A 26,200-nucleotide genomic window follows, 5' to 3' on the forward strand; every position below is an offset into this window, starting at 1 on the left:
CAGGGCTGCCACTAATATAATGGACTTTAGCTGACTGATCTCTGGCACACCCATTTTTCCAGCAGGGGAAATCAGGGTCCCAATTAAAGCAGGTACAAACCTGACCCAGGCTCCAGCTCTGCTTACATCTGAGGGGAAAACAAGGTGCTGAGGGCATGGTTGGACCCTCTCCTCCGTGAAACACCAGGAGGGGCATGGCTGGGGCCAAACTCTGGTGGGCTGGGACCCCCTGTGCTCAGGCTCAGCCCCACTGTGTCCCACAGGTCGAGGGACCTGGGCTGTGCCCTAGGTAGCAGCAGCATCAGCAGCAGAGCCAGTGGTTCCCCCCAGAATGCTGAGCTCCCCCATGCCTGCACTCAGCCCCCAGGAGTGTGGCTATAAACGGTGAAACAGTGGCCGTGCAGAGATGAGCTGGCAGGAATAACTCACACAGCCCTCGGCAAAGCACCCAGAATAGAACCTGCCAGCACCGGGTGCGTCCGGGGAGACGGGACTGGTTCAGCCCTTGGCGAGCCTGCACTGGCACCCTACCTGTGCCTGAGCTGGGAGTCCGAAGGTGCCAGGACATGATACTTTGGGACAAGACCCTTCCCCAGGAGACAGACCCAGCTCTTCTCAGCCAGGAGCTGCAGCTCCTCCAGGGCTGAGGAGAACATGGAGCCAACAGCTCCTCACCATCCTGTCCCTGCTCCCACAGTCTCAGCCCCACAAAGCATCACTGCAGCCCCCTCAAATGCCCTGGGAGCCACAGCTGCACCCCACAGAGACCAGACAGCCCCGTTACAGTCCAGGAAACAGCTCCCCCTTCTCCAGGCTGGGCCAGACTAACCATAACCTCAGCAGGCTCTAATAAAGGGATGACAGCTCCCTGGCTGCTCATCCAGGCAGGATAGTCCTGGGATGGCCCCACAAAGCATTCAGCATCTCTGATGTTCTCTTCAGTCACACAATTCTGTCACCTCTGCCTCTCTCTGTCCTGCCTGGAGAAAGAAGCCCCCTGACTGGGTGAGGATTCTGGGTACCAGTACCACCCATGAGACAGGGGACTGGTATCACCAGCAGCACTTCCAGTGACTGCCCAGCCCTCCACACCCTGCCAGGGCTGTTCCATGTGGGCAGAACACCCTGTGGTGGCACCCAGCCGCCCCAAAGCCCCCTTATCCTGGTCTTGTCCCAAACTGATCGTGTCTGGCCCCCATCCTGCTGCCCCCAAGGCTGCACGGGCACTGCTGAGATCAAACCCCTGGCTCAGAGCCCTGCACAGAGCTGCAGCTTCTCCAACAGTCATCCCTGCGGCCTCGTTGCCATGGCATCCTCAGGGATGGCACAGATACTGGTGAGGAAGACAAGGAGGATGAAGATAAGTGGACACATTGGCTCTGCAAAGCCAGGGCACGGCTGGGGCAGATTTGAGGACCTCCAGCAGCAGGCAGGGGCCATTCCTGCTCCCCTCCACAGAGATCCCGGCTCCCAGGACTGGCATAACCGAGCTGGCATCACCACGCTCGTCCCTCCCAGCTGGGGCATCTCCCACCCCATGAACACCCGGAAGCTGGTGAGTCCAGCCTGGTGGAGCAAGAAAGGGAACTCTCAGGTTTTAACATCTTCAAGGACAAGTCGTTCCTGCTTTCCAGCCAGGACCAGCCAGCCTGGGCTCCAGCACAGGGGTGACAATTCACAGGAGCAGCAAGGGGGCAGAGGAGGAAGGGGCATTTGCAGGTGGGGGTGTCAGCTCCCCAACCATTACTTCCAGCATTCTCCTAATTTCAATCACCAGGGACCCAGGACCTTCCCTCTTTCCCCACAAACACCTCTCCCTCCTTGTCGCCATCCCTTACCCATCTTGGGGTGCCCTGGGAGCAGAGCAGACCCCCCTCAACTGGGGGGATGCAGTGGCTTCTTCTGGTGCTGGAGCAGCACCCCCATTCCTGGGCAGCCTGGGGTCCTCCTGCCACCACAGCTTGTCTGTTCTAAATTTGCGGATTTCAGGAGTTTATTTTTAAGATGTTTATTTTGTTAAGGTGTTTATATTATTTTGCTTTCAGGAGTAAAGCTGTTTATTTTAGACAACTGGTGTGCTCATGCATTAGAAAATGGACAGATAAACACATTTTTGGGGGGTTATGGCCAGTTTACGCAGGTACTGCAGAGTGTCTGTGTTACCAAGTCAGGAGGAACCTGCCATAAGGTTTGCCAAATGCTCCCTAATGGAATAAGACTGACTTAATTTTTCTGCTGGCTCTGATTCTCATTGTCATCATCATCTCTGAATGAAGAGCACTGCAATATTAGATTATATTTTATTAACCACAAGAGAAATTTCCCCAAATGTTAATGCGATACAGAGGGTGTGATGACAAACATCCTCACAGCCGCGATGGTCTGCAGAAGTACAGAACCATGGGGGTTAGGGTGGTGGTCAGGGCCATCTGTGACCATTTCCCTCTTCCTCTAAATTCCCTCTTTCTGCTGGGACTGCTCCAAAAGAGAAACAGAGGAAAGTGGAGGAAGCTGCTGGGAAGCAGGTTCTTGCCCAGATGCAAGATCTGGGGACAAAGGAGGGCCAGAGAGGCAGCACACTGCTGCTTGTCCAGGTACATCGCCCTGGCACTGAGGGCAGCTCTGCCCGGGGAGCAGACACAGGGACCTCAGCTTCTCCTGCGCCGCACAGAGCACTCCTGTGTCCCAGGTGTGCCCTCAGGTTCTCCCAGATGTGCGCTGAAACCACGGAGTCATTGACATCAGAGGGGGCTTAGGGGGGCCGTAATTCCCCCTGTTCCCAGTGGGGACAGCTGTGGGCTCAGACTAGTTTGGGGTCTGGAGAGCCCCAAGAGCAGGGACACTCACACCCCATCCCCCCACACAGATACCCCCGCACGGGTGGGCGCAGACACTCTCCCCTCACCCCCCCCCACGCTCACGGTGCCCCGCACACGGACACGCTCCCCCGCGCCCGGCGGCAGGGACACAGACCCCTCCAGCCCCCCAGCACACGGACATCCCCGCCCCGCGCTCCCCGCACCCACCCGCGGGCGGACGCGCCGCCCCCCCGCGCCCTCCTCCTCGCGCAGCGCCGGGCAGCGGCACCGGGCACTGGCACCGACAGCCGGGCACCGGCACCAAGCACCGGCACCAGGAACCGACACCGGCATCGGCCCCGGCACAGCGCACGGGGCAGCGGCACCAACACCGGACAGCGGCACCGGACACCGACACGGGCACCGGACAGCAGGTAGCGGGCCGGGGGCAGCGGCCGCCCCCCATCATCATCACCGCAGCCGGGGGCGGCGGCGGGAGCGGAAACGGGATGGCCGCGGCTTGGAGGGGCGCGGGGGACACCAGTCCCGGCGGGAGTGGGGGAGAACCGACGCCCGGGTCTCCCCGCGGGTCCGAGGGGTCCCCACGGGAAGGGGCCGTGGGGAGCTCACGGGCAGGGAGTGGTACCGTCAGCGGCTTTGGGAGGGGCTGGAAGCAATGTGAGCACTGACCGCAGGTCCAGGGGCCGCAGGATCCCCATGGAGGGCACGGAGGGGTGGGGAAGGGCCGGGAGGCTTGTGCCCACTCCAGGGGCGCTCTGGGGGCACTGGCTGCTCAGGGCTCCAGGAACACTCTGAGGAGTGAGACAGGGAGTCGGGGGCAGCAGGAGCGGGTGGCAGTGGGAGCAGGGAGTGGGGGTCAGTGGGGCAGTAGAAGCAGGGGGCAGTGGAAACACAATAGACAGCATGACTGTGGCTGTTTCTCCTTCCCTCCAGCAGTGAGGAAGCAGGGATCCCGGCTCCAGCCCAAGAAGCCATTGGGGAAGTTCACACAGTCTCTAGTGGGCTTTGTGTTGTGGCCCCCCAGACACAGCAGGCCGGTGGAGACCATCAGAACCTCTCTGATCTCCTGGGGAAACCAAGGCATCCAGGCAGTTGTCTGTGCAAGGTGGGTGGACATGGCCAGAGGGACAGTGGGAAGTGGGGCAGTGCCCAAAGCATGGCATCCCAGGAAGGCAGGGACAAAGGAGTGGGGCTCACCTCTTCTCCATCGTTCCCCCCACAGCCACCAGCTGCCACTGCCATCACCCAGCAGGAGCAGCAGCCATGGATGAAGTGACGGAGCTGGAGCTGGGGGGCAACTCGCTCCTGAAGGCCGTGTGGCTCGGCCGGCTCCGGTTGACCCGGCTGCTGCTGGAAGGGGGAGCTTACATCAACGAGAGCAATGAGAAGGGGGAGACTGCCCTGATGGTGGCCTGCATCACCACACACGTCGACCAGCAGAGCATCCACAAGGCCAAGATGGTGAAGTACTTGCTGGACAACAGAGCTGACCCCAACATCCAGGACAAGTCTGGGAAAACCGCCCTCATGCATGCCTGTATCCGTGGGGCTGGGGGAGATGTGGTGTCCCTGCTGCTGGAGAGTGGGGCAGACCCCAGCCTGGAAGACCACTCGGGAGCCTCAGCACTGGTCCACGCCATCAATGCCGAAGACAAGGCTGTGCTGCAGCACCTCCTGAATGCCTGCAGAGCCAAAGGGAAGGAGGTGATCATCATCACCATGGACACATCAGCCTCTGGCACCAAGACCGCCAAGCAGTACCTGAACGTTGCCCCTGCGCTGGAGTTCAAGGAGAGGCCTCCCCTGGAGGAGGGTGCAGCCCCCTCCAGTGCTCACCTGAAAAATCCCATCTCAGCACCTTCCCCTGCTGAGAAGGAGAGCAGCATTCTCACCCCACACCCTTCAAACACTGGGGACACTGAGCCACCCTCCCCGGGCCAGAGAGCTGCCCGGAGAGCCCACCTGCCCCGACTGAAGCGACTGCGGTCAGAGCCATGGGGTCTGGTGGCACCCTCGGTGCTGGCGGCCTCTGCGCACCGCGATGACACGCGGGTCTGCGCTGACAACGAGGTCATCACGGGCATCAGTGACCTCTCGCTCTCCAAAAAGCCCTCCCTCACCCGGAGCAGCAGCAGCAAGGGAAGGGACCCCTCTCTCTTCCCCCCAGTGGATGAGCAGGCACTGGGGCCACTGGCATGGAAAGCCACCCACGAGAAGAGCCCAAGCACCCACCCATGCCTGCCCCGGAGCATCACAGTCCCAGAGGAGCCAGAGAGCACCAGCTCGGCCACCAGCTCACCTGCAGGGATGGACACTCCACACTGGTGGAGGACAGGCACTGAACACAACGGAGATTCCCAGGTCACCGAGCTGGGGAAGGGGCCATCAGAGAGGAGGAAGCTGAGTGGGTCCCACCTGGCCTTGCTGGATGGTTCCTGTGAGTCCCCCTCCGGCAGCGCCAGCACATCGCCCAGCACTGGCCGGCGCCGGCCACCCAGCTTGCTGGAGAGGCGAGGATCCGGGACCCTGCTGCTGGACCACATCTCCCACACAAGGCCAGGATATCTGCCCCCCCTGAACGTGAACCCCAACCCCCCGATTCCTGACATTGGCTCCAGCAAAGCCCTCTCCCCGCTGGCTGCTGGGCTGAAGCCCCTGGTGCCGCTCACGCCCAGCTCACCCAGGCGGGGTGATCTGAGAGCCCACAGGAAGCTTCTCCGCAGACATTCCATGCAGGCAGAGCAGATGCGGCACCTCTCCGATTTCGAGGAGGTCGTGGCACAGTAGCCATGTCACCATTCGTTCACAGGGAGGTGGCCAGAGCCGTGCTGTCCCTGCAGAAACGGGACGGTTCCCACACAGAGTGGGCACTGTCTCCGGGGACACACTGGTGGCCAGGGGGTTCAGCTCTGAGCCCAGGGGCTGAATCGGGAGCGACCACCTGGGAGATCGATCCCACACCGTCCTAGATCGCAAAGCTCCGTGCCAAGGAGCCCACCTGCAGTTCACTTACTCCTCACTAGTTGCAATCCGCTTTTCTTCCACCCTGCTCGTTCTCTCACCGAATCCCCCTCCCGGACCCCCGGTGGTGATCTCTGGGGCTGAGGCGTTCATGAAGTGCCTTCCAGGAAGGGAAGGGGCTCAGTACTGCGGGGGCTAGAGGAGCGGGAACACTCCTCCAGCCACGGACCGTGTCGGTGCTCTCCCGGAACGGGAGAGGGAGACAATCCTTCACCTCCGAGATTTCCAAACGCTCCGGATCTCCGGCGGCTCAGCTCACCCGGCGCCGCTGCAGCCTCGTCGATTGTGGGCCGGGATGGGCTTCTCTTGTCTCTGAAGCGTCCGAACTTCAGGGGGTTCATTCCCCACCACGCCGAGGAGCTCTGAATTCAAGAAGCGCTGAATCCCCGAGCAGGACGGTCCCAGCCTGGCTGGATGGGAAGCCTTTGCCAGCAGCGGGGAACCCGGGATGCCAAGTCACGGAGGGTGACACGGGCTGACCCCAGGGGTTTATCCCACCGGGAAAGTCGCAGGCCCCGCGCCACAGCCAAGACCCCGCTCTACCTACCCGCGCAGGGAGCCCTCCCAACGCCACGCCTCACCCCGCGCACCGTGTGCCATGGACCGGCCGTGGGCCGTGGACCGGCCGTGTGCCGTGGCTGCCGACAGATTCCGTGACTCCATGAATGCGTTTATTTACAAGGCTGCGTGTATGTAAGGGTGCAGGGGCAGGTGTTGGGGTGACGCCGTGGCCCTGCGGAGACTTTTGCACTAATTTTGCACTGCATTAATAAAGCGCTCATCTTTGGACGGAGGCTGATCTCGCGTGGACCCGACACCAGCCGCCCGGCCCAGGGGGGTCCCCGGGGTTCCCGGAGTGCTCGGCGCGGAGATGCCGGGGGTTCCCAGGGTGCCGGGGGTGCCCGGAACTCTCCCCGCGGGTGCCCGCCCCGGGGCCGGAGGTGCCGCCCACGCCCCGCCCCGCCCCGCCCCGCCCGCAGCGGAAGCGCCACGTCAGGGGGGCGGTGCGGGGGCGGGTGCCGGTGCCGGTGGCACCGCCGGCTCGGTGCGGGTGGCGATGCCGGGCGCGGTGCGTGTCGCGGTGCGGACGCTGTGCCTGGCCGCGCTGCTGGCCGCGCTGGGGGCCGGCGGGACGGAGCTGACGCTGGAGCTGCCCGACAGCGCCCAGCGCTGCTTCCATCAGGAGCTGGAGAGCGGCATCAAGTTCACCCTCGACTATCAGGTACCACCCTGCCTGTACCTGCCTGTGCCTTCCGGTAGCCCTGCATGCTCCCTGCCTGCACCTCCTGTCCATACCCCTGCCAGCGCCCCCTCCACCCGCACCCCTGCCTAGGCCCTGCCAGCACCCCATTTGTGTCCCATCCCTGTGCCCCTGCCCATGTGTGTGCCTATTGCCTCTGCCCATGGCCCTGCCCACGCTCCCATCCCTCTGCCGTGCAGAGCCCCAGGCAGGGCTGCAATTCCCTCCTCCCATGCGCACCCCAATTCCCTCCACGCTGCACTAGGAGTTGTTTCCAACCCCAGCCCCTTGCCTGGCAGTGTCCACCTGAGAGCCAGGTCTGGGATGTGCCCACAACAGCCATAGGAGCCCCTAACCTGAGTCATGAGGGTTGTCCCTGTCTCCAGGCATCCCACTTGAGCTGTGGGCACTCCACCTGAGTTGCTGGCATCATGGTGCACAGCTTCCTGAGCGCTCCCCTGGCCTGGGCCCCATCCCATGGGCATGGTGCCCGCTGGCCTCTCACATAGCTGTGGGGCTGGGCAGGGTCAGGGGCCCCTTGCCACGTTGCTTGGCATGTGCCACCATATGAGACACATCTCCATACACAGGTGATCAGCGGAGGACACTATGATGTGGACTGCTACGTGGAGGACCCCAACAGCAAGACCATCTACCAGGAGACCAAGAAGCAGTACGACAGCTTCTCGCACCACACCGAGGTCAAGGGTGTCTACACCTTCTGCTTCAGCAACGAGTTCTCCACCTTCTCCCACAAAATTGTCTACTTCGACTTCCAGGTGGGCGATGAGCCGCCCATCCTGCCTGACATGAACAACCGCGTCACCGCCCTGACACAGGTGGGTCCCAAAAGGAAAGCAGGGAGGGAAGAAGGGAGGAAGGGTCCTGCCGCAGCCCTCCCTTGCAGGATGGCAGCTGGGGGCATTTCCCCCTCCTCCTTGGCTGGATGCAGAAGTGCCAACCGCCAGCCAACAGCCCCACCACACACCACATCCTCTGCCTGGGATGGGGGGGCTGTGCTGGGTCTGGGCTCCCCCATCTGCAGCAGCCAATGTCCGTTGCACATGAGGAAATTGCATCAGCCATTCCATCCCTCAGTGTGAGCCTCTGGGCTGGGCATCCACATGCCCTGGCGGGCCTCTAGTTCTGTCCCCATGGGAAACCACCCTGGATGGGTTCTGGCAGGGAACCTACAACACAGACACTGCTGTCCTGCTCTTGGGTGCCCTGGGACAGTCCTGGGCTCCCTCAGCTGTGCCAGGTCAGAAGCAACAGGGCACTTTTGTCCTTGTCCCCCAGATGGAATCCGCCTGTGTCACCATCCATGAGATGCTGAACGCGGTGATTGACTCCCAGACCCACTACCGGCTGCGGGAGGCGCAGGACCGGAGCAGAGCTGAGGAGCTCAATGGCCGTGTCTCATACTGGTCAGTGGGGGAAACCCTCATCCTCTTCGTGGTCAGCATCGGGCAGGTGATGCTGCTCAAGAGCTTCTTCACTGAGAAGAGACCCAGCAGCGGCGGAGCTGGCACCTAGAGCTGGTGTGTCTGTGCCCAAGTGGAGCAGGGAATGGGACGGCTGTGGCCCTGGGGTCGCGCTTTGCCTCTGATCTGTGCCATGGGCAGGCGGGGGGTGGGAACAGGGGTGACATGACACTGCTGAGCTGGGTGGACACAGTCACCCAAGTACAGGTGTCCCCCAGCATCACCTCCCACTTGCCATCGCCCAGCCTACCGTCCTGTCCCCTTGCCTGGCCACCCAGTCCCCGTTCTCTGGCTCCACCAGGAAGCGGGTGGGACCAGCACCAGCATCAACACTGGGGCACCCTCCGAGCCCGACGTGACTGTGATGACCACACGCTGCCCCTTGAAGCCCTGTGCAGCCGCCGAGGGGATGGGGCAGCGCTGGCCCACCTGGCACCCACCCAGTGCCGTCAGCCTGAGGAGAGCTGCCCGTGGGCTGGGGGTCTCTGTCTGCACCCCAGGTGTCCTGTGGCAGGCAGGGTGCTCCCAGCAGCGGGGCCACAGCAGCAGCAGCATCCAACAAGGGAAGGTTTTCTTGCTGGGTGGTGCTCTGGCTCTACCAGCTCCTCTCCTCGCAGCATTTTTCAGGCTGGCAAGTGGTGTGCCCATTCCAGGTAGTATTTTCATACTTACATGAGTCCATGCCTGAGACTCAGCCCCCCCCACATTCCCCCCACCCTGCGGACATGTGCCAAGGAAGCCCCATCCCTTCCCTGGAAGCATGGAGGACCCACACATACCCGGGACTGCAGCCCCTCATTCCCTGGAGCCCCACAAAATGGAGACACTCACAAGACCCTGGAGTGACCAGTGTGCTGGCCCTCCAGCCCTCAAGCAGACGTGAGATCATTTTTCAGAGCTGAATCAACTCCACCAGACTTTGCCACTTTCAAATAAATCCCTGCAAGCATGGCTGGCACTGCAGTTATTGGGCGCAGCTTCTGCCTGCCCTCCTGCCTTGGCCCTCTGTCTGCACCAGCTGAGCTGGCTCCTGGCACAGAACCAGATGCTGGAGCCAGAGAGACCCCCCAGCAGGAGCAGTACCCCTGTCTGTGCCCCAGCATGAGGCCACACTGTCAGTGGATTGCGATGGGCTTCCCACTGGGCAGTGGGGATGAGGAGCCAAGGGAGCCCAGCGTCCATCGGCAGCAGAGTGGGGACCCCAGGCAGAGCCCAGCTCTGTAGTTCCTTCCCTGAGGCTGGGGGGATGCCAGGGCTCTTCTCCTGGGCTGTCCCTCACTCTGGCAATGCTCCTGGTGCTGGGGGGAATGAGGGGCCCCGGCACCCGCAGCCCTATCCCATGTCTCCAGACCCCAGCAGCCGTGCCAGCTCCACCGTCAGCACTGGCCTTGGGGCAGCTGCCGCAGGCAGGAGAACTGGCCCTGTGTGCCTTCCAACAGCCTTGGGCAGGAGCCAGGAGCTCCTGTTTGGAGCAGAGCCAACATCAGCAGCACCCAGGGACTGCCACCAGCCTGGCGTTGGCTGGCAAGGGCTAGCCCTGTGCCCACTGGGACACAGAGCCCTGTGGGGATGAACAGGGAGGGAAGCACCCAGCCTTGGCCAGGCTGTGGATGACCTTGAATCTGCTCCTTCCTGGGGACTCTTGAGCCACCCACAGTGGGGACAGGGGCAGCTGAGACCCCAAAGGGTCAGGGTGCTGGCTCTAGGGACACCAGCTCAGCTCCCAGCTGGGGGACACAGGAGGGACAAGAGATGGCCATAGGACACTTTATTGCTGTTCAGGACACAGAGAAGGGGGAGGGGATGGGGGCACTGCCACCAGCCCCAAGCCCGCAGAGTCACTTCAGGGTGCGGGGAAGGATCAGCAGTGACTCCATCCCTGCTGGACCTGTGCTGATCCAGTCATCCTGCTGCCAGAGCCCTCTGCCCTGAGCACCCCAGCGGTCGTGCTGGTCTCACAGGGAGCTGCTGTGACAGGAGGCGTCCCTGGCAGCCCCTCGGGACCTCTGCACCCCCTGGGCTCCCCGCTTGGGTGGCAGGGAGGAGGCTGAGCAGCGAAAGGAGCCAGTGGCTGGGGAGGGGGGCTGGGCCAGGGGGCCATGCCTGCATGGGCAACCCCAGCCCCCCCGGAGGGGGATGGTGAAGAGCCCGTAGGTGATGGGGTCCAGGCACGCATTGAAGAGGCCGAAGATGAAGAGAATGTGGGTGAGGGCTGGTGACACCCTCTTCTCCATGGCACGGGGACAGAACCAGTGCCAGAGCCCCAGCAGGTAGTAGGGGGTCCAGCAAAGGATGAAGGAGGAGACGATGACCAGGCTCATCCGGAGCATCCGCAGCCGGGCTCGTGGGATGTTGTTCCTGGAGCACCGCAGTGATACGTCCTGTGAGGAGACTGGAGGGGCACAGCCCATGAGGGGAAAGTGGGGCTGGGACAGGGACCCCATGCCCTGGGGGAAAGCTGGGGGGTCCCTACAGGAGCTCCAGACAGGCTTTCCCCTGGGCATGGGGCTGTGTCCCATGGTGCCTGGCACTCACAGAGGCTGGAGCCCATCCGGCGGGAGATCTCCAGCAGGATGCGGGTGTAGCAGCAGACCATGATGAGCAATGGTAGCAGGAAGAGGCAGGCAAAGCCCACCATGTTGTAGAGGGTCTCATGCCAGGGCCGGGGGAAGCTGCCGCGTGTGGTGCACTGGGTGAAGTTGTGCGGGGGGCTCAGGGTGATGGTGTGGAACAGGAACAGCTGGAGACAAGAGAGGTGGGATGGGGTGATGGGGATTTGTGCCTCCTAAGGCAGGGAGGGCATTGGAGGCGAAAGCAGGGACCCCCCAGACCCATAGGGACAGACCCAGCCTGTGGGTCTGCTCCACACTGACAGGGGCCTGTGGGCAGAACTGAGTGAAGGGGGATCACTGCCACAGCCACTATCACCACCACTCCATACCCATCCCACAGCGCTCTCCAGCCCCTCTCCATCCCCACCCTGCAGGTCACACAGTAGCACCAGCCCTGGCAGTGAGCCCAGACAGTGTCACCAGACACCGGGCTAGGTGGGGGTCTGTCACGTGCAGGGGCCAGAGGGGCTCCCGGGGTCGGTACCTGTGGCACTGCCAGCCCCGCGCTGAGGATCCAGGCCACGTGCAGCATGGCGCGGTTGCGGGCGCGGGCGCGGGCGATGGCTAGCGGGTGCAGGATGGCGGCCTGCCGGTCCAGGCTGATGACCACGGTGACGAAGGCAGAGGCGTACATGGCCAGCAGCCGCAGGTACATGAGCAGGCGGCAGGCCAGGTCGCCCGCCCACCACTGCAGCGTGATGTTCCAGACGGCGTCCAGCGGCATCACCACCACGGTGACCAGCAGGTCCGCTGCAGCCAGGTGCCGCAGCAGCAGGCGGATGTGGGGGCGCCGGCCGCTGCCCCGGCCCCCCACTGCCCGCAGCACTGCCAAGTTGCAGCCAGCTGAGAGGGCAAAGAGGGCGAAGGTGACGGCCACGCGCACCTGGGCGGCGGGGGAGAAGGTGGGCAGCTGCAGGGGCTCCTCGCCGTTCTCATTGGGGGGGCTCCAGGCGCAGCCCCACTCGGGGGGGGTGACGCTGAGGGGCTCCCCACTGGTGTTTCCCACTGCAGGGCCTGGGTCTGGATGGCCCCTACCTGCCACAACAGGCAAAGGGGCAGTGGCAACCCTCAGGTGGGAGCTCTGGGTGTGGCAGGCCACACTCAGCATTGTGGGTCCTTTCCCCTAGAGCCCCCTGCCCAGGGCCACAGTGCCAGCATCACATTTCTGAGCTCACTTCCCTGCATTCCATCTTTGCCTGCTCGCTGCATCCTGCTGCTACCCCAGACCCCCCAGAGCCCCTCCATGCCTGCAGAGCTATGGGGGTCCCCAGTGCCAAGCAGGACAGAGGAAGACATTGACACCACCCACCTCCGGCCATTACTGCTGTGCCCCTCTCCCTGCCCAGAGTATCCCTCATGATCTTGCCTGCGATGGCGACATCCCCAGCCCAGCAATGACACCTGGAGGACCAGACACCCCATTCCCCCCACCTCACCTGCATCCAGGGTGTCCTGCCCAGCTTTCCCCAGCCGGGCCATGGTAGGGCCGATGCTCACACAGTGCCAGGGCTCTATGCTGAGGGCTCCTGCATCTGCTCTGGGGCACGAGGGGGAGTGTAGCAGGGAGCGAGGCAGGTACCGGGGCAGGTACTGCAGAGAGGCAGCACCTGCAGCTGCTGCTGCAGATGCTGTGGCGTGGGCGCCCTTGGCAGCTCTGAATGGTCCTTGACGTAGCCAGCAGCTTGGAACAGCACGGTCCTTCCCCTGCCACCCACAGCACATGGACGCACACGTAAGTGTGCGTGGTGCTCACACACAGGAACGGACCATGGGACATGCCCCGTATCTGTGGGAGGGAGCCCCCCAGCCCAGGGGGTGCTGCCAGTGCCCCCTAGGTCTGGCACTGCTGCTGCCAGGGCCAGGTATCAGGGCACACTGGGGCTCCTCGCATTGAGGTGCAGCATTTGGGGGTCCCAGAGATCCACAGGTCCCTCCTCCCAGCCCTGCAACTGCCAGCTGCTCCCCCAGACTGTTGTCATCCCCGTGGCAGTGTCCCCATGGCTGGAGCACATGCCCGAGTCCCTTCAGCCCTGGCTGGAGAGCAGGGGCTGCAGCCTAGGAGAGGGCAGGGCAGCGGGCTGCTTTACACCTCAAAGGCTTGTGTCCCCTTCTGTCACCCCCCTCCTCTGCCCCCGCAGAGGGAATTAACCTCATTAGAGAGTCCTTTCACACTCCATGGGGTTCATTAACCCCCCACCCTTCACCCCAGACCCCAGAGCTGGAGAGATACTCCCCTGACACATTAGCACATGGCTGCCAGGACCCAACACCCTCCTGCTAATGGGGACCCCAGACTTCAGGGAGCCACCAAGGGGGCTGGGGACATAGGGTCCCCATCACAGGCACTCACACTCTGCTCCTGGCAGGGTCTCCAGCCTGTGGGCTCAGCCCCGTCCCCACACTGAGCTGGACCCCAAATCTAGCCATTTCACTCTGCACTGGGGAGCTCCCACAGGCCCAGAACTGCCAAGTGGGAAGGCTGGATCTGGAGGGTGCTGGGGATCCTCACCCCTTCCTGGCTGGAGATCAGGCCCCAGGGCAAGGGGACTGTCTCTCTTGATACATCCCCAAGTTGCTCTCCCAGATGGTGCCTGACTGCCCCACAGCCCCCAGCCCTGCAGCCCAGCAAGGAGACCCTGGGCACACAGGACCCCATACACCAGGCCCCTAGGCATGCCAAACCCCATCCCGTGCCCAGGTCCTGGCAACAGCCACACGGACACACAGAGAGGGCACAAGGGTTTATTCACATCCAGCCGCCGCCACCCGGCGCGTCCAGCACGGCTCCAGGCTCTGACAGACGGGGCAGCTTGTTCCTGCAGCCATCCCAAGGGCTGCACGTGTCCCCAGGCTGCAGGGCTCCAGACAGGCATCGTGGGGCAGTGGGTGCTCCAGGCCCGGGGACTCATCTGGGTCAGTGCCGGGGCTGTGGTGGGAACAGAGCTTCCAGAAGTGAGAGCAGGTCCGCAGAGAGATCCTGGGGAGCCAACAGGGAGAGGGTGAGCAGCCAGACAGAGGTCCAAATGGGGGTGGGGACATGGGAGTGACAGCCTACCCCCTGGAAGGGCTCCTGGGCAGGGACAAGCAGGACAACGGACTCCATTCTGTCCCCACTAGTGGGATCCCTCCTTCCCATGGGAGGGAAGCACCAGGAAGGATGGGGCAGGCTAGGGTACCCACCTCACCCCCTGCATGGAGCAGGGCTCACCTCTCCATTCCCTAGCCCCGACAAGGTTCTTGTTACCCCAAAACCAGTTCCTGCACTGCCCCACACCAAGAGGACACTGAGGCTGCCCCAAGGGGGGTCGATCCCTGCCCCATGCCAGTCCCATGCTGAGAGTCAGCCCAATCCCCACCAGCACGTACCTGGGTGACTGTCCCTGTGCCCACGAACTCTGACAGCACCAGCCCCATGTCCAGGACATCACCAGGGAGATCCGGGGGGGTCCCAGCCCCTGCACAGTGGGGAGGGGTCAGCCAGGGGGACGCAGAGGAGGTGACAGCCTTGTTCATCTCTGAGGAGGTCCCCACTGCAGGGATGTAGGGGAGTGGCTCCCAGGTCTCCGTCTCGATGTTGCAAACCCCAAGCACCTCTGGAGGGGTCCCAGTTGCAGGGATGTAGGGGGAAGACCCCCAGGTCTCCATCCTGATGTTCGGACCCCCAAGTACCTCTGGGGGGATCCCTGCAGCAGGGGTGTAGGGGGGTGACCCCCAGGTCCCTAGCCCCATCTCCGCACCCCTAAACACCTCCAGGGGAGTGCCCACAGCAGGGCTGCAGAGAGGTGACCCCCAGGCACCCGTCCCCATGCCGGGAGCCCCGTGCAGCTCCGGGGGGGTCCCCGCCATGGCAGGTGACCCCCAACCCGCAGTGCCGGGGGCCGAAGCATCACGGGGCTCCGTGTCCTGGCAGCACCCCAGGCCCCGGGGGCAGAGGGGACAGTGTCGGGGGGCCGGCGCCCCCCGGCCGAGCCCCAGCAGGGCCGAGAGGTGGGCGATGTAGCGGGTGGCGAGGCGCAGGGTCTCGATCTTGGTGAGGGTCTGCCCGGCGGGCGCCAGCGCGGGCGGCAGGTAGTGCCGCAGCCGCAGCAGGGCCTGCGCCAGCCGCCGCATCCGCAGCTTCTCCCGCTCGCTGGCGCTCTGCCGCGGGACCCCCGCTCCCCCGCCGCCCCGCACCCCCTTCCTGCCCCTGGCGCGGGGCGCGGCGTGCCCTCGGCAGGGTCCCCGAGCAGCGGCGGGGGACGCGAGGCCACAGGAGTCAGGTGATGCTGCGGGAGAGCTGCTGCTGTAGCCTAGAGGGTCCGGAGGTCCGCGGTCACCCCAGTCCTGCAGTGGGGCGGTGGCGGGCAGCGTGTGGCCGTGGGCCATGGCAGGGCCGGAGGCTGGGACCTGTGTGTCGGTGGCTCCCGACCGCCCCGGCTTTATGCCGGGCCCGAGGTGTGAAGAGGCACCTTCGTGGCTGCAGGAGCAGCACTTCAAAGGCGGGGGGTCGGGGGGGGGGGGGGGGGGGGGGGCCGGGGGCCGCGGCTGTGAACACGGGGTGACGAATTTCACCCCAGAGGTGTGAAGCTGCTCGGTGCTGCCCCTCGCCCCCGCGCTGGGCTTGGGACGGGGCTGGGACCCACACAGGAGCTGAAGCGGGGTCTCAGCAGGTCTGCTGGGGGGGAGCTGCAGTAGGGCTGCAGCAAGGTCTGCAGTGGGGGTGCAGTGGGGGTGTTGTGGGGCTCTGATGGGGCTTCAGTGGGATTTGCAGCACGTCTGCGGTGGCGTGTCCCTGTGTCTCCCCCTGCAGCATGACCCCAGCCGGGGGCTGACCTTTGTGGGACACAACCCCCCACACCCGGTTTGGGGGTGCCGGTTCCCCACCACGCCCATGAGCTCAGATCCCCTGGTGCTGCCCGGTGCTGGCAGTGGCAGGGGAACCCCCACGGGTGGCGGGTGTCGAGGGCCAGGGTCGGGGCTGGGAGAAGCCCCCCCGCCGCGTTCCCAGGCCCCGCAGGTGTTGGGCCCGGCGGGTGTGAAGGTTTCCCGGGAAACGGCCCCGCCGAGGGACGGAAAATCCATCAGGGAGCAAGGGGACACGGGCATGGCACGGCACGGGCCCCCAGACCTGGTGTGCACAGCCTGGCCTGGGGGTACATCTAGGGGCACAGGACCCCCAAACTGGGTGTGTGCAGCCCGGTGGTACAGCAGGGCCCCCAAACAGGGTGTGCAAAGCCCGGGGGAACATGAGTGGCACAGGATCCCCAAAAGCAGGAGGGCACAGCTGAGGGGATACAGCTGGGGGCACAGGACCCCCAAACCGTGTGTGCACATCTGAGCAGTGCCCAGCACTGACCCAACCAATCCTAGGCCACCAGTGCCAACCCCATTCCAACATCCGGCCCCAGCGTGGGGGCACAGGGGCATCTGGCGGGAGATCTGCACCCCATGGCCCAGGCCAGGCATGGCCCCTTCCCTGCTGCCCGGCCCCCTCCTGGGTCCCATTAGCTGATGAGCTCCCGGGTAATGAGTTCTGCACCCACCACAGCCGCTTCCCACCTCCCTGTTTGGACAAGTGCGGCTGGGCTGGGGCAGCACTGGCCATTGGATCAGAGCCCCCACTGTGTTGGGAAAATCTTTAATTGTAACGAATAGTGTTTAAGTCTTGTGAATTCCTTTAACTTCAGCCAAAAGTGCTTAGTCCTATATTAATGTGTGCAAGTGGTTATCTTAGCCTTAAAGGCTGCAGGCCTGAGCAACACAGATGAGAAGATAAGTCTTGGCCAGACCTCAGAGCTAGGATGTATTCAAAGAGAAGAAACAGTTTTGGAGGCCTATGACCAAAACTAGATAATTTGAGAAATGGGGTGCTCCCCAAATGAGCACCAGAGACCCTCAAAAGACCCCTACTCTTATGTAAATGAGCTCCAAAAAGTGATATAAATATGCAAAAGAATTTGCAGGAATGTTTAGCCTACATGTATGAGTTTTGGGAAATGTAATAAACAAGTTACAAAGATTTAAACTAGTCTGTTAGCCAGCTGCGGCGTGTGGAGTAGGAGGTATCCCCTGCACACCTGGCACTGAAATAAAGTAATGCTAGTTTCTAATACTGAAATTACAGTGTTAGAGGGTTTTATTCCCAAGTTTTGGTGACAGCAGGACACCCTGCAGCCCCTCACCCCAAGGGACAGGGGGGTCCCCCCATCCCTTCTGCCCGTATCAATGGAGCAGGGTGCAGGCCCATGAGGCAGCACAGCCAGGGCACCACGATGGAGCTCAGTCAGTGCCCAGCTCAGGCTGTGCCCTCAGGAGCCCACAGCCCTTCTGCTGAGAAGTCCCTGGCCCTGCCCACTTGGGACCTGCCATCCCTGCTCTAGCACCTCCCGGGTCAGACGTCTGTGGGGTTTCTGGTGGTCACGCTTGTCCCTCTCTCTGGAGTGGGCACAGCTCACAGGGACACTGCCCAGGGCTGTGTCTGGTGCAGGGGTCAGTGCTGCCAAGCATCTGGCAAGCAGCCCCCCTCACCTCCCACTTTCCCTCAGCCCATCTGCACGGAGGGTCCCCTGCTCCCGGCACCCTCAAGAGCTTGGCACCCACCACAGTGCACCCCAGTGCCCTGCAGACCCCAACCCCCAGTGGCACAGTGCCCAGCCCAAGCAGGGGCACAGCCTGGTGGGTCCCCAGGTGCCTCAGCTCATCTGGAGCCGTCCGGGGCTGCATCCCATCGGACTGGGGAGACAGAAGCAGCACGGCCAGTGCAGGGATGTCTCTGGGAAGGGATCACCCCAGCCCCCCACCCAGGTACCCTGCACGCCCCGCACCCCCTGCCCCTTAGGGCCATCAGTCTGAGCCAGAGCCCCACGGACACGGGACTGGGAGCTGGGCAGAGGGCAGGGAGCTGTGGGGACCCTGCTGGGTACCAGGGCTGGCAGCTCGGGATCCTGGCATTGGAAGGTCAAGTCCCGGGTGCCGGCTGCAGAGACGCTGTGCGGGGAGGTGCGGTGCAGGGGGATGCGGTACGGTGATGCGGCGCGATGCGGGGCTGGTGGCACGTTAGCATCTCTCACGGCCGTGTGAATGGGTCCCCACACACTTCCCAGCGCCGGCAGGGCCAATTAAGGACCAAAGGAGTCAGATCTGACACCTCTGCAAATGGGCCCGGCATTCCCAGGCTCCTGCCGCCCGCCCGGAGCGGGGGGAGTCGGGGGGGGGGGGGGGGGAGTCGACACCTCCAGGTGGGCGCAGAGGCATCGCCCCGCACCCCCGGCCCAAATAAAGCCGGGGTTACCCCCAGAAGCGGCCAGCAGAACAGCCCCCAACCACGGCCAGACACAACATCACATCCCCGCTCCTTCGGCAGAGTCCCCCGGTGCGTCGCTGCGTCCCCCTCGGGGCAGGAAGGGGGTGCGGGGCGGCGGGGGAGCGGGGGTCCCGCGGCAGAGCGCCAGCGAGCGGGAGAAGCTGCGGATGCGGCGGCTGGCGCAGGCCCTGCTGCGGCTGCGGCACTACCTGCCGCCCGCGCTGGCGCCCGCCGGGCAGACCCTCACCAAGATCGAGACCCTGCGCCTCGCCACCCGCTACATCGCCCACCTCTCGGCCCTGCTGGGGCTCGGCCGGGGGGCGCCGGCCCCCCGACACTGTCCCCTCTGCCCCCGGGGCCTGGGGTGCTGCCAGGACACGGAGCCCCGTGATGCTTCGGCCCCCGGCACTGCGGGTTGGGGGTCACCTGCCATGGCGGGGACCCCCCCGGAGCTGCACGGGGCTCCCGGCATGGGGACGGGTGCCTGGGGGTCACCTCTCTGCAGCCCTGCTGTGGGCACTCCCCTGGAGGTGTTTAGGGGTGCGGAGATGGGGCTAGGGACCTGGGGGTCACCCCCCTACACCCCTGCTGCAGGGATTCCCCCAGAGCTTCAGAGGATTCCCAGCTACACCATCCTGGAGCCTCCCCACAGACGTGACACAGCCACGGGTAATAGGATGGCTTCCTCCTGCTTCTTGGAGCCTCCCAGGGCAGGTGTGATGGACACGGGGCACCACAGGACCCCTGCACCTGACTCCCAGCTGCCCACACATCACCGGGTACCCAAAGACCTCCCCAGCCCAGCTCCTGCTCCTGCAGTCCCTGAGCTGGGGCGGAGGATAGTCCTCGTGGGGTGAGTGGCAGGGGGCGTGAGGTGCGGTGTGTCACAGCCACTCACCTCACACAGCTCTTCCCACACAGCTCAGCAGTCCCTGGGCCCCAGCCATGCTCACCTTCCCAGCTCGTGCCACAGCCTCTCTCCTCCCCAGCTGCACCCCAGCGCAGAGCACTGTGGGCGCTGGAGCTGACTGCACCCCTGGACACAGAGAGCACACAGGCACGGTGGCATGGCAGTGAGGCAGTGGGACAGTGGCATGGCCATGGGTTGGTGGCATGGCCATGGGTTGGTGGCATGGCCATGTCACAGAGCTGCACGAGACGGGACAGACACCAGGATCCTCATTAAAGCTGCTGTGCAGCGCTGCTCCCCTGCTCCTTACTGTGGGACCTGCTGGCTGCACCCCAGCATGGGCAGGGTTAGGAGCACCCTTCAGCCTGGCATCCCACACACATAGCCAGGTGCTGCCCTGGACCAGGGGCTCAGTGCCCACTGCCAGCCCAACCCACAGCCCAGATGTGTCCCAGGGCTGGGGCGACAGAGGGACTCACTACCTAGGCCATCCCCACCCCCACTGACCCCCAGCTCCCACCTGCCTGGGGGTCCCATCCCCTCCCTATGCCCAAAGACAGCTCTGTCCCTTCAGGGTCCAGGGTAGCCCATGGGGGACAGTCCCTCCTACCTGTCACAGCCACCCCCCGTGGCCCCTGCCCCGACCCTGCAGTACCTGCCCGGAGCAGGGTCCTGGTGCCAGTCCGCAGGGAGCGGGCAGGGAGCCCCCTGAGCAGGGCCCAGCAGGAGAGCTCACACGCAGCTGTCAGACAGAGGGGCTGGCGTCAGCGAAGCCCCCAGAGCCACTTAGCACCAGGCTCCTAACAGCCCGGGGGGCTCACAGCCCCGCGCCCTGCCCCAGGCCTGCAGGCTGCAGGGCCCCTGGCACTTCCTACCCAGTCTGTCGAAGTCCCCTCAGCACAGCCCCCACACCCAGGGCACCCCTGGAAACGGAAAGTTTTTATTTACACCCCCACAGTATTTATTTACACCAGCCTGACCTCCCCCCTCCCACACCCCCCCATGTTCCCAGTGCCCATTATCCATCCGGGCGTCAGGCCCCTCACTGGCAGTGTGGGACTGGGGGGCACAAGGGCCTGGGGGCCGTGGGGATGGAGTGAGCAGAGTCGGGAGTGGACGAGGGTCCATCCTGGTGGCCGGGCGAGCGCAGGTTAGCTGCTCTCGGCACTGAACCACTCCAGCACCGTCGCCTTGTTCTCCTTCACCCAGTTGATGTTAGTGCGCGTCCGCTCCAGCGCCTGCTCCAGCGCCCGCGTCCCCGACCCAAACCCGATGTCCTCGTTGTCTTTCTTGAACTGCTCCAGCTGCCGGGCAGAGATGGCGCTGGAGCAGGCAGGGGGTGGGCCTGGCAGCCCCTGGCAGACCTCAGCAGCTCCCAGCACCACTCGACACCACCCAGGAACGCCCCAACAGCCCCTGACAACCCCTGTGAGCACTCCAGCACCAACCCAGCAGCTCTCAGCTGCTCCCTGGCAGAACCCCAACAGCCCCCAGGAGCACCCCAGTAGCCTCTGTGAGCCGCCAGCACCACTCCAGCAGCCCCCAACACCACCCAACATCCTCCTGACTGCCCCAGAAGCACCCTGACAGCCTTTGGAAGGCCCCCAGCACCCTCTCAGCAGCCTCCAGCAACACCCCAACAGCCTCCAGCAGCCCATGCAGCACCCCAACAGCCCCTGGGAGCACTCTGACAGCCCTTGGGAGTCCCTGCCACCACCCCAGCAGCCTGTGACAGGAATAGAAGCCTCTTGGACCCCTGGGCACACAAGCAGCAGGAAACCCCCTCTCAAGGGCTTCTGGCAAAGGGCAGCTCTGCCAAGGCTGGGATCCCTGGTCCCCTGGCCCCTGCCAGGGTCCAGCCTCACCTGTTGCAGCTCGAATTCTGAGGAAAAGCGCTGGGTCACAGATAAAATCAGGCGGGAGAAGGAGAAGGAGCCGCCCCCATACCTAGGAGAGCAGAATTGTGTTGAGCCAGGGGTTCCGCAGAGCCACAGGGGAGGGGACAGGAGAAGAGATAGTGCCACCCCCAAGGGGCGCAGGGCGATAGGGGTGCCCCCAGTCCCCCACGGTGCTCACTGGGTGAAGAGCATCCTCCAGTTGCCACGGATGAAGTCCCAGGCCAGGGACTGCCCCACAACATTGCTGGCAATGCTGTTGATCGTGGAGGTGGCATCCTGCTTCCGGATCTTTGTAGGGTCAAGGGTGTACTCCAGGTACCTGGAGGGGCATGACAGAGGGGTGAGGGGCTGGCAGGGGCAGCAGACATTATGTGGGTGATAGGCTGGTGGGGACACACCACAATGCCAGCCAGACCCCACACGCACCTGCTGAGGATCCAGGGGTGGGGGCTGCAGGAGAGGGCTGTGCGGAGCTTGTCGGCCTCAGATACCACAGAGGCCTCCCGGAACCTGTCCCAGAGGAAATTCCAGGCGTCCTCCCCACCCGTGGCCACCATGCTGCAGTAGATGGCTGAGCGCAGGTTCGGGGGGACCCTGTTGGGGTAAGAGCCATCAGTGCCAGGAGCCCCTCGCCATGTCCAGTCCAACCACACACACAGCGCCAGGGCTTCCGAGGACTCACGGGTTGTTGCTGGCATTCTGCTGCCACTGGAGCAAGTAGTTGGCGGTCAAATTCTGGCACTCGGTGACGCCGTAGGAGCAGGCAGTGCTGATGGCATTGATCTCATTGTACCTGGGGGGAAAGAGACCGTGAGGGCTGGGGTCCTGCACAGGGCACCCACCGGCCAGTGCCAGCTGGTGGCAGGGCTGTGCCCTCTACCCAGTACAGCTGGGGGCACCCCAGGGATCCAGCCCAGCCCTGGGGCCATGGTACTCACTGGACCATCAGGCCACTGGGGATATCTTTCCAGCCATTGGTGATGTTCTTGTAGTAGTCGAAGAGAGGAGTCACCTGCTTCTTCATGTATTTCTGGGGGCAAGAGGGAGTCAGTGCCCAGTGACACTGGCAGCAGCCCCCACACCACTGTGGGAGCGATCCTGGCCCCTCACCCCCAGCACGGGGGTGTCGCATCACTCACCGACATGGGCCCAAAGACCTCGCTGCGGTCAAACATCAGCTGGAAGTACTGGAGGTTGCTGAGCGCTGCCTGCCAGGGCATGTATGCCGTCTCCTGGCTCAGGAACCGTGTCGTGTTCAGAGCCAAGGTCACGTTGACGTACTTGGCCCTGTCAGGGGTGAGGGCAGCGTCACCTCCCCAGCCCCACTGGCACTGCCTACCCCAGGGCACCCACCCCATCCAGCCCCTCACCCTGGTGGCACCCAGACCACCTGGCAGGGCTCACCTGGCCAAGTTAAAGGCATCATCAATGATCTGGGCACGGTTGATCACAGGGAAGACCTAAGAGAGCAAAGTCAATGTCTCAGGGCAGACTGAGTGGGGCGGTGTGAATGGGGTCCCATACCACAGCCTTGAACCACCCCGTGTACCTGGTGGTCAGTGACAAGCTGGTTGAGGAGCTGATCCCAGTTCTCCTGGTTGTAATTGACACGGAAGTACCCCGTGACATTGAGGTTCAGCAGGAGCCAGCTGGAGCTGTTGAGCTTGAACTGGTTGTTGGTGTCTGGGAAGGGGACAGGAAGCTCTGCCAGAGCCGCACCCCCACCCACCAGGGCGGGCCAGGCTCAGCCCCCATCACCACTGCCTCCCTGGGAACCCCGACCAGTGCCACGGCAGCGGAGGTGGCAGCAAGACCCCCACTCACAGCCAGGACACACCATACCCGTGACTTTGGTCAGCCAGTAGCTGCTGTTCCCATGGTTCTTGTCTATCATCCAGGTGATGGGGATGATCCAGGTGTAGCTGTGCCATGGACAGACAGGTGGTGGGACTGGCCCTCATCCCCTGACCCCTCAGTTCCTAGCCAGCCCCCGCCCCACTCACTTGAAGGCAGAGGGTCTGTCCACAGAGGATGCAGGGTCCAGCAGAAAATGGGTCTGGTTGATGGTGCCGGTGCGGGTATCAACAGTCACCACAGGGAAGCCCATCTGCAGCGTCCAGCGATCCATGATGTTGCTGATATTGTCAGGCAGTTGGAGATCGCTCTTATTCACCGCCTGCGGGGATGGCAGCACAGCCGGTCACCAGGGGCAGGGGCACGGGCAGCATGGGGCTTGGCCGGTGCTGCAACCCTCACCCAGCATGTGGGACACCCTCACATCAGGCAGCCCCCCCGGAGCCAGGGCTTGGGATGCCGCAGGAGCATCTCAGCCCCCTCCTACCTCTTGCAGATGGTCCCAGAGGTCAGTGTAGACAGTGTTGTTGTAGGCGAAGGTGTGGAGGTAGGACTGTGGGAGAGCACCAAGAGAGATGGGTGAGCAAGGGCAAGTCTGGGGTGTGGGACACCCCTAGAGCACCTGGGAAGGCCCCTACCATGGGATGCCCACCCTGCACTGAGCTTGCTGCCCCCCAGTACCAGCAGCACCTCACCTGCAGCCCTTGCTTGAAGATGTCCTCGCTGAGGAAGTCCGAGAGCATCCGCAGCACCGACGCTCCCTGCAGGGACAGCAGGTCAGAGAAACCAGGAATACCCCACAGTCCATCCCCACCTCAAGGACCCCCGTGCAGCACACCTTGCTGTAGGCAATGCTGTCAAAGACTTCACTGATCTGGGCTGGGGTGTTGATCTCTTCCTCGCGGAAGGAGAGTGGGTGGGAGGTGGCCAGGGCATCTATTGCCATCACCGCATGCAGCTCATTCAGCACCATCAGATCTTTCTGCAGAGGGAGCACCAACACCTGCCTCAGCCCTGCGTGTGCCACCTGGCACTGGGGCAGCCCCTGGGGTGCCTGTTCCCCTGCTTGCCCCCATGCCCATCGTCCCTGGCACTCACGATGTTCCAGGAGGGCTCAGATGAGTTGGCGCCCAGATACTCCACATACGAGGCGAAGCCCTCATTCAGCCACAGGTCGTTCCACCACCGCAGCGTCACCAAATTCCCAAACCACTGCAGAGGGCACAGCACCCCCTCAGCCACCAGCCATCAATCAGGGGAGTGGGCGAGGGTTGCAGCAGGTACCTGGTGGGCCAGCTCATGGGCGATGACGGTCACCACCCGCTCCTTGTTGCCAATGGAGGAGTATGCAGCATCAAAGAGCAGTGAGTTCTCCCGGTAGGTCACCAGCCCCCAGTTCTCCATCGCGCCCGCGTTGAAATCAGGGAGGGCAACCTGGTCTGGGGATGGAGGGGTCCCGTCAGTGCCCCGCTGACAGCACGCTGGACCATCCTCCCCCCTCTGCGGTGGGCACCTCAACCCAGTGCCCCGGGCACCCTGCAGCACCCACCAGACTTTGGGAGCGGGTAGGCCGTGTTGTAATGACCCTCAAAGAACCTGAGGATGGAGCCAGTGACATTGAGTGCGTAGTTGCCCTGGCCCTCGTTGATGGCCTCGGGGCGGCCCCAGATGCGAATCTGGAGAGGAGGGACGCAGGACTCATCAGTGGCCCAGGTTCAGCCACACAGGTGGGCAGAGGGTGGACCCCACCCCATCCTACCAGTGTCCTCTCCGAGTCATCCGGCACGTAGGTGAACTGGCTGACAATGAAGGCCAGAAGGTACGTGGACATCTTGGGAGTGGTTTCAAACTCAGTGACATTCCAGGCCTCCCCATCAATCATCTGCTGCGTGGTGCCTGTGGAGATCAGAGGATCACCCCACGGCCCTGCCAGGCCCCCAGCCCCGCAATGGGGTCCTGCTGCCCCACTCACTCTTGGCAGGCATGTTTGAAATGGCCACATAGTCGGAGGGGTGGACCAGTGTCACTGTGAAGTTGGCTTTCATGGCCGGCTCGTCGAAGCAGGGGAAAGCTTTGCGTGCATCAGCCGCCTGCATCTGCGTGGTGGCCACCACCTGCCTGTGAGCAAACCCCATCAGTCCCGGGGCTTCCTGCAGAAGCTGCGCCCCCCAGTCCCCTTGCTCCCATCCCCACTGGGGCATCATGAGGATGCAAGGGGAACACACCCATCCCATTGTCCTGGTGGGACACGAGCCCCAAAGTCTGCCCATGCCCTCCACTGCCCTGTGCCAGCCCCGTGCCCCTCATTCCCCTTCCCATGACCACATCGGGCCAGCTCTGCGGCCTCCACCCCGTCCTCTGCCCTCCACCTACTTGTTGCCTGACTTGTCCGTGTATTCGCTGCGATAGAAGCCAGCCAGGTCATCAGCCAGCTCCCCGGTGAAGTTGCAGGACAGCCGGTACCGCTGGCCCTGCTGCAGGGGGGTCTCCAGCTGCACCACCAGGTACTGGGTGGGAGTCTCCAGCCAGGTGCGGGAGATGGCAGGGACACTGCCACCACCCTCTGCCTGCAATGTGGCATGGAAGGAGCCATGCATGGTGTAGTTCAGCTTGTTGCTGTGGATGAGGATGAGGTTGGTGGCTTCCATACAGATGAAGACCACACTGCTGTTGCCCTTGAAGATGTACGTGTTGTTGGCGTCGGCCTTCAGGAAGGGCTGCAGGGACACCTCGTATGTATCCGGCTTCAGCGTGGTCGGCAACCTCCACCGGTTCCAGGCGTTGTTGGGGGTGGGGGTGGTGGTGATGTTGGGGCCAGGCGTGCTGTTGGTACCCACATCAGACGTTCCCTTGTTCTTCTCCTGGGCGTACACCACCGAGAGTGCAATAATGGTGGCCACAGCCCCCAGGCCCAGCACGATGGCCACAATGCCCACAGTCTTGCTGATGAAGAAGCCGGCTGCCATGGTGGGCAGCTGGAGCAGCACTGGCGGAGACTGCACTGGTGCAGGCACGACTTTTAGCCTCTCTCTCCCACAAGGTTTATTAGTCCAAGTTAATGGGTGAAGGATTAAATGGCC

At 63.5% G+C, this 26,200-nt stretch overlaps 5 protein-coding genes across 5 annotated transcripts; 2 read left to right on the forward strand and 3 right to left on the reverse strand.

The window, feature by feature from the left end:
- Positions 1-3,825: 3,825 nt before the first annotated feature.
- On the forward strand, positions 3,826-5,934 carry ANKRD34C (ankyrin repeat domain 34C). Its single transcript, XM_069025843.1, has one exon. It carries the CDS (start codon positions 4,083-4,085, stop codon positions 5,604-5,606), a length of 1,524 nt encoding a protein of 507 aa, XP_068881944.1. The 5' UTR covers positions 3,826-4,082; the 3' UTR covers positions 5,607-5,934.
- A 900-nt stretch (positions 5,935-6,834) lies between these two features.
- Positions 6,835-9,515, forward strand: TMED3 (transmembrane p24 trafficking protein 3). The gene is made up of 3 exons (XM_069025845.1): positions 6,835-7,062; positions 7,671-7,919; positions 8,380-9,515. The coding sequence occupies exons 1-3, from the start codon at positions 6,898-6,900 to the stop codon at positions 8,614-8,616; spliced, it is 651 nt and encodes a 216-aa protein (XP_068881946.1). The 5' UTR covers positions 6,835-6,897; the 3' UTR covers positions 8,617-9,515.
- A 77-nt stretch (positions 9,516-9,592) lies between these two features.
- LOC138116488 (gonadotropin-releasing hormone II receptor-like) lies at positions 9,593-12,655 on the reverse strand. The gene is made up of 4 exons (XM_069025844.1): positions 12,613-12,655; positions 11,661-12,211; positions 11,100-11,304; positions 9,593-10,956 (listed from the first exon to the last, which is right to left on the reverse strand). Exons 1-4 carry the CDS (start codon positions 12,653-12,655, stop codon positions 10,520-10,522), a joined length of 1,236 nt encoding a protein of 411 aa, XP_068881945.1. The 3' UTR covers positions 9,593-10,519.
- A 1,435-nt stretch (positions 12,656-14,090) lies between these two features.
- MESP2 (mesoderm posterior bHLH transcription factor 2) lies at positions 14,091-15,541 on the reverse strand. Its single transcript, XM_069026098.1, has 4 exons — positions 14,974-15,541; positions 14,768-14,895; positions 14,543-14,689; positions 14,091-14,153 (listed from the first exon to the last, which is right to left on the reverse strand). Exons 1-4 carry the CDS (start codon positions 15,539-15,541, stop codon positions 14,091-14,093), a joined length of 906 nt encoding a protein of 301 aa, XP_068882199.1.
- Positions 15,542-20,304: 4,763 nt separating this feature from the next.
- Positions 20,305-26,200, reverse strand: ANPEP (alanyl aminopeptidase, membrane). The gene is made up of 20 exons (XM_069025822.1): positions 25,494-26,200; positions 25,093-25,238; positions 24,880-25,016; positions 24,670-24,796; positions 24,405-24,559; positions 24,219-24,332; positions 23,959-24,102; positions 23,816-23,881; positions 23,608-23,673; positions 23,270-23,442; positions 23,109-23,188; positions 22,816-22,949; positions 22,671-22,726; positions 22,406-22,553; positions 22,205-22,296; positions 21,949-22,059; positions 21,693-21,860; positions 21,445-21,585; positions 21,234-21,315; positions 20,305-20,672 (listed from the first exon to the last, which is right to left on the reverse strand). Exons 1-20 carry the CDS (start codon positions 26,084-26,086, stop codon positions 20,520-20,522), a joined length of 2,886 nt encoding a protein of 961 aa, XP_068881923.1. The 5' UTR covers positions 26,087-26,200; the 3' UTR covers positions 20,305-20,519.

The sequence above is a fragment of the Aphelocoma coerulescens genome, chromosome 10, assembly GCF_041296385.1.
Source record: "Aphelocoma coerulescens isolate FSJ_1873_10779 chromosome 10, UR_Acoe_1.0, whole genome shotgun sequence".
NCBI lineage: Eukaryota > Metazoa > Chordata > Aves > Passeriformes > Corvidae > Aphelocoma > Aphelocoma coerulescens.

What these genes read in the sequence shown, in the direction of transcription:
- MESP2 (XM_069026098.1), bottom strand. Translation starts at nt 15,541, where the DNA reads ATGGCCCACGGCCACACGCTGCCCGCCACCGCCCCACTGCAGGACTGG. An exon ending in CAACTGGGACCCCTCCAGAG is followed by an intron (nt 14,690 to 14,767) that starts GTGCTTGGGGTT and finishes ACCTCCTCAGAG; the next exon opens with ATGAACAAGGCTGTCACCTC. An exon ending in GCACAGGGACAGTCACCCAG is followed by an intron (nt 14,154 to 14,542) that starts GTACGTGCTGGT and finishes TTGGCTCCCCAG; the next exon opens with GATCTCTCTGCGGACCTGCT.
- ANPEP (XM_069025822.1), bottom strand. Translation starts at nt 26,086, where the DNA reads ATGGCAGCCGGCTTCTTCATCAGCAAGACTGTGGGCATTGTGGCCATC. An exon ending in ACGGACAAGTCAGGCAACAA is followed by an intron (nt 25,239 to 25,493) that starts GTAGGTGGAGGG and finishes GTTTGCTCACAG; the next exon opens with GCAGGTGGTGGCCACCACGC. An exon ending in CAGAATTCGAGCTGCAACAG is followed by an intron (nt 20,673 to 21,233) that starts GTGAGGCTGGAC and finishes TCTGCCCGGCAG; the next exon opens with CTGGAGCAGTTCAAGAAAGA.
- TMED3 (XM_069025845.1), top strand. Translation starts at nt 6,898, where the DNA reads ATGCCGGGCGCGGTGCGTGTCGCGGTGCGGACGCTGTGCCTGGCCGCG. An exon ending in AGTTCACCCTCGACTATCAG is followed by an intron (nt 7,063 to 7,670) that starts GTACCACCCTGC and finishes CTCCATACACAG; the next exon opens with GTGATCAGCGGAGGACACTA. An exon ending in GCGTCACCGCCCTGACACAG is followed by an intron (nt 7,920 to 8,379) that starts GTGGGTCCCAAA and finishes CTTGTCCCCCAG; the next exon opens with ATGGAATCCGCCTGTGTCAC.
- LOC138116488 (XM_069025844.1), bottom strand. Translation starts at nt 12,655, where the DNA reads ATGGCCCGGCTGGGGAAAGCTGGGCAGGACACCCTGGATGCAG. An exon ending in CGGGGCTGGCAGTGCCACAG is followed by an intron (nt 11,305 to 11,660) that starts GTACCGACCCCG and finishes TCTTGTCTCCAG; the next exon opens with CTGTTCCTGTTCCACACCAT. An exon ending in CCGGATGGGCTCCAGCCTCT is followed by an intron (nt 10,957 to 11,099) that starts GTGAGTGCCAGG and finishes GTGCCCCTCCAG; the next exon opens with TCTCCTCACAGGACGTATCA.
- ANKRD34C (XM_069025843.1), top strand. Translation starts at nt 4,083, where the DNA reads ATGGATGAAGTGACGGAGCTGGAGCTGGGGGGCAACTCGCTCCTGAAG.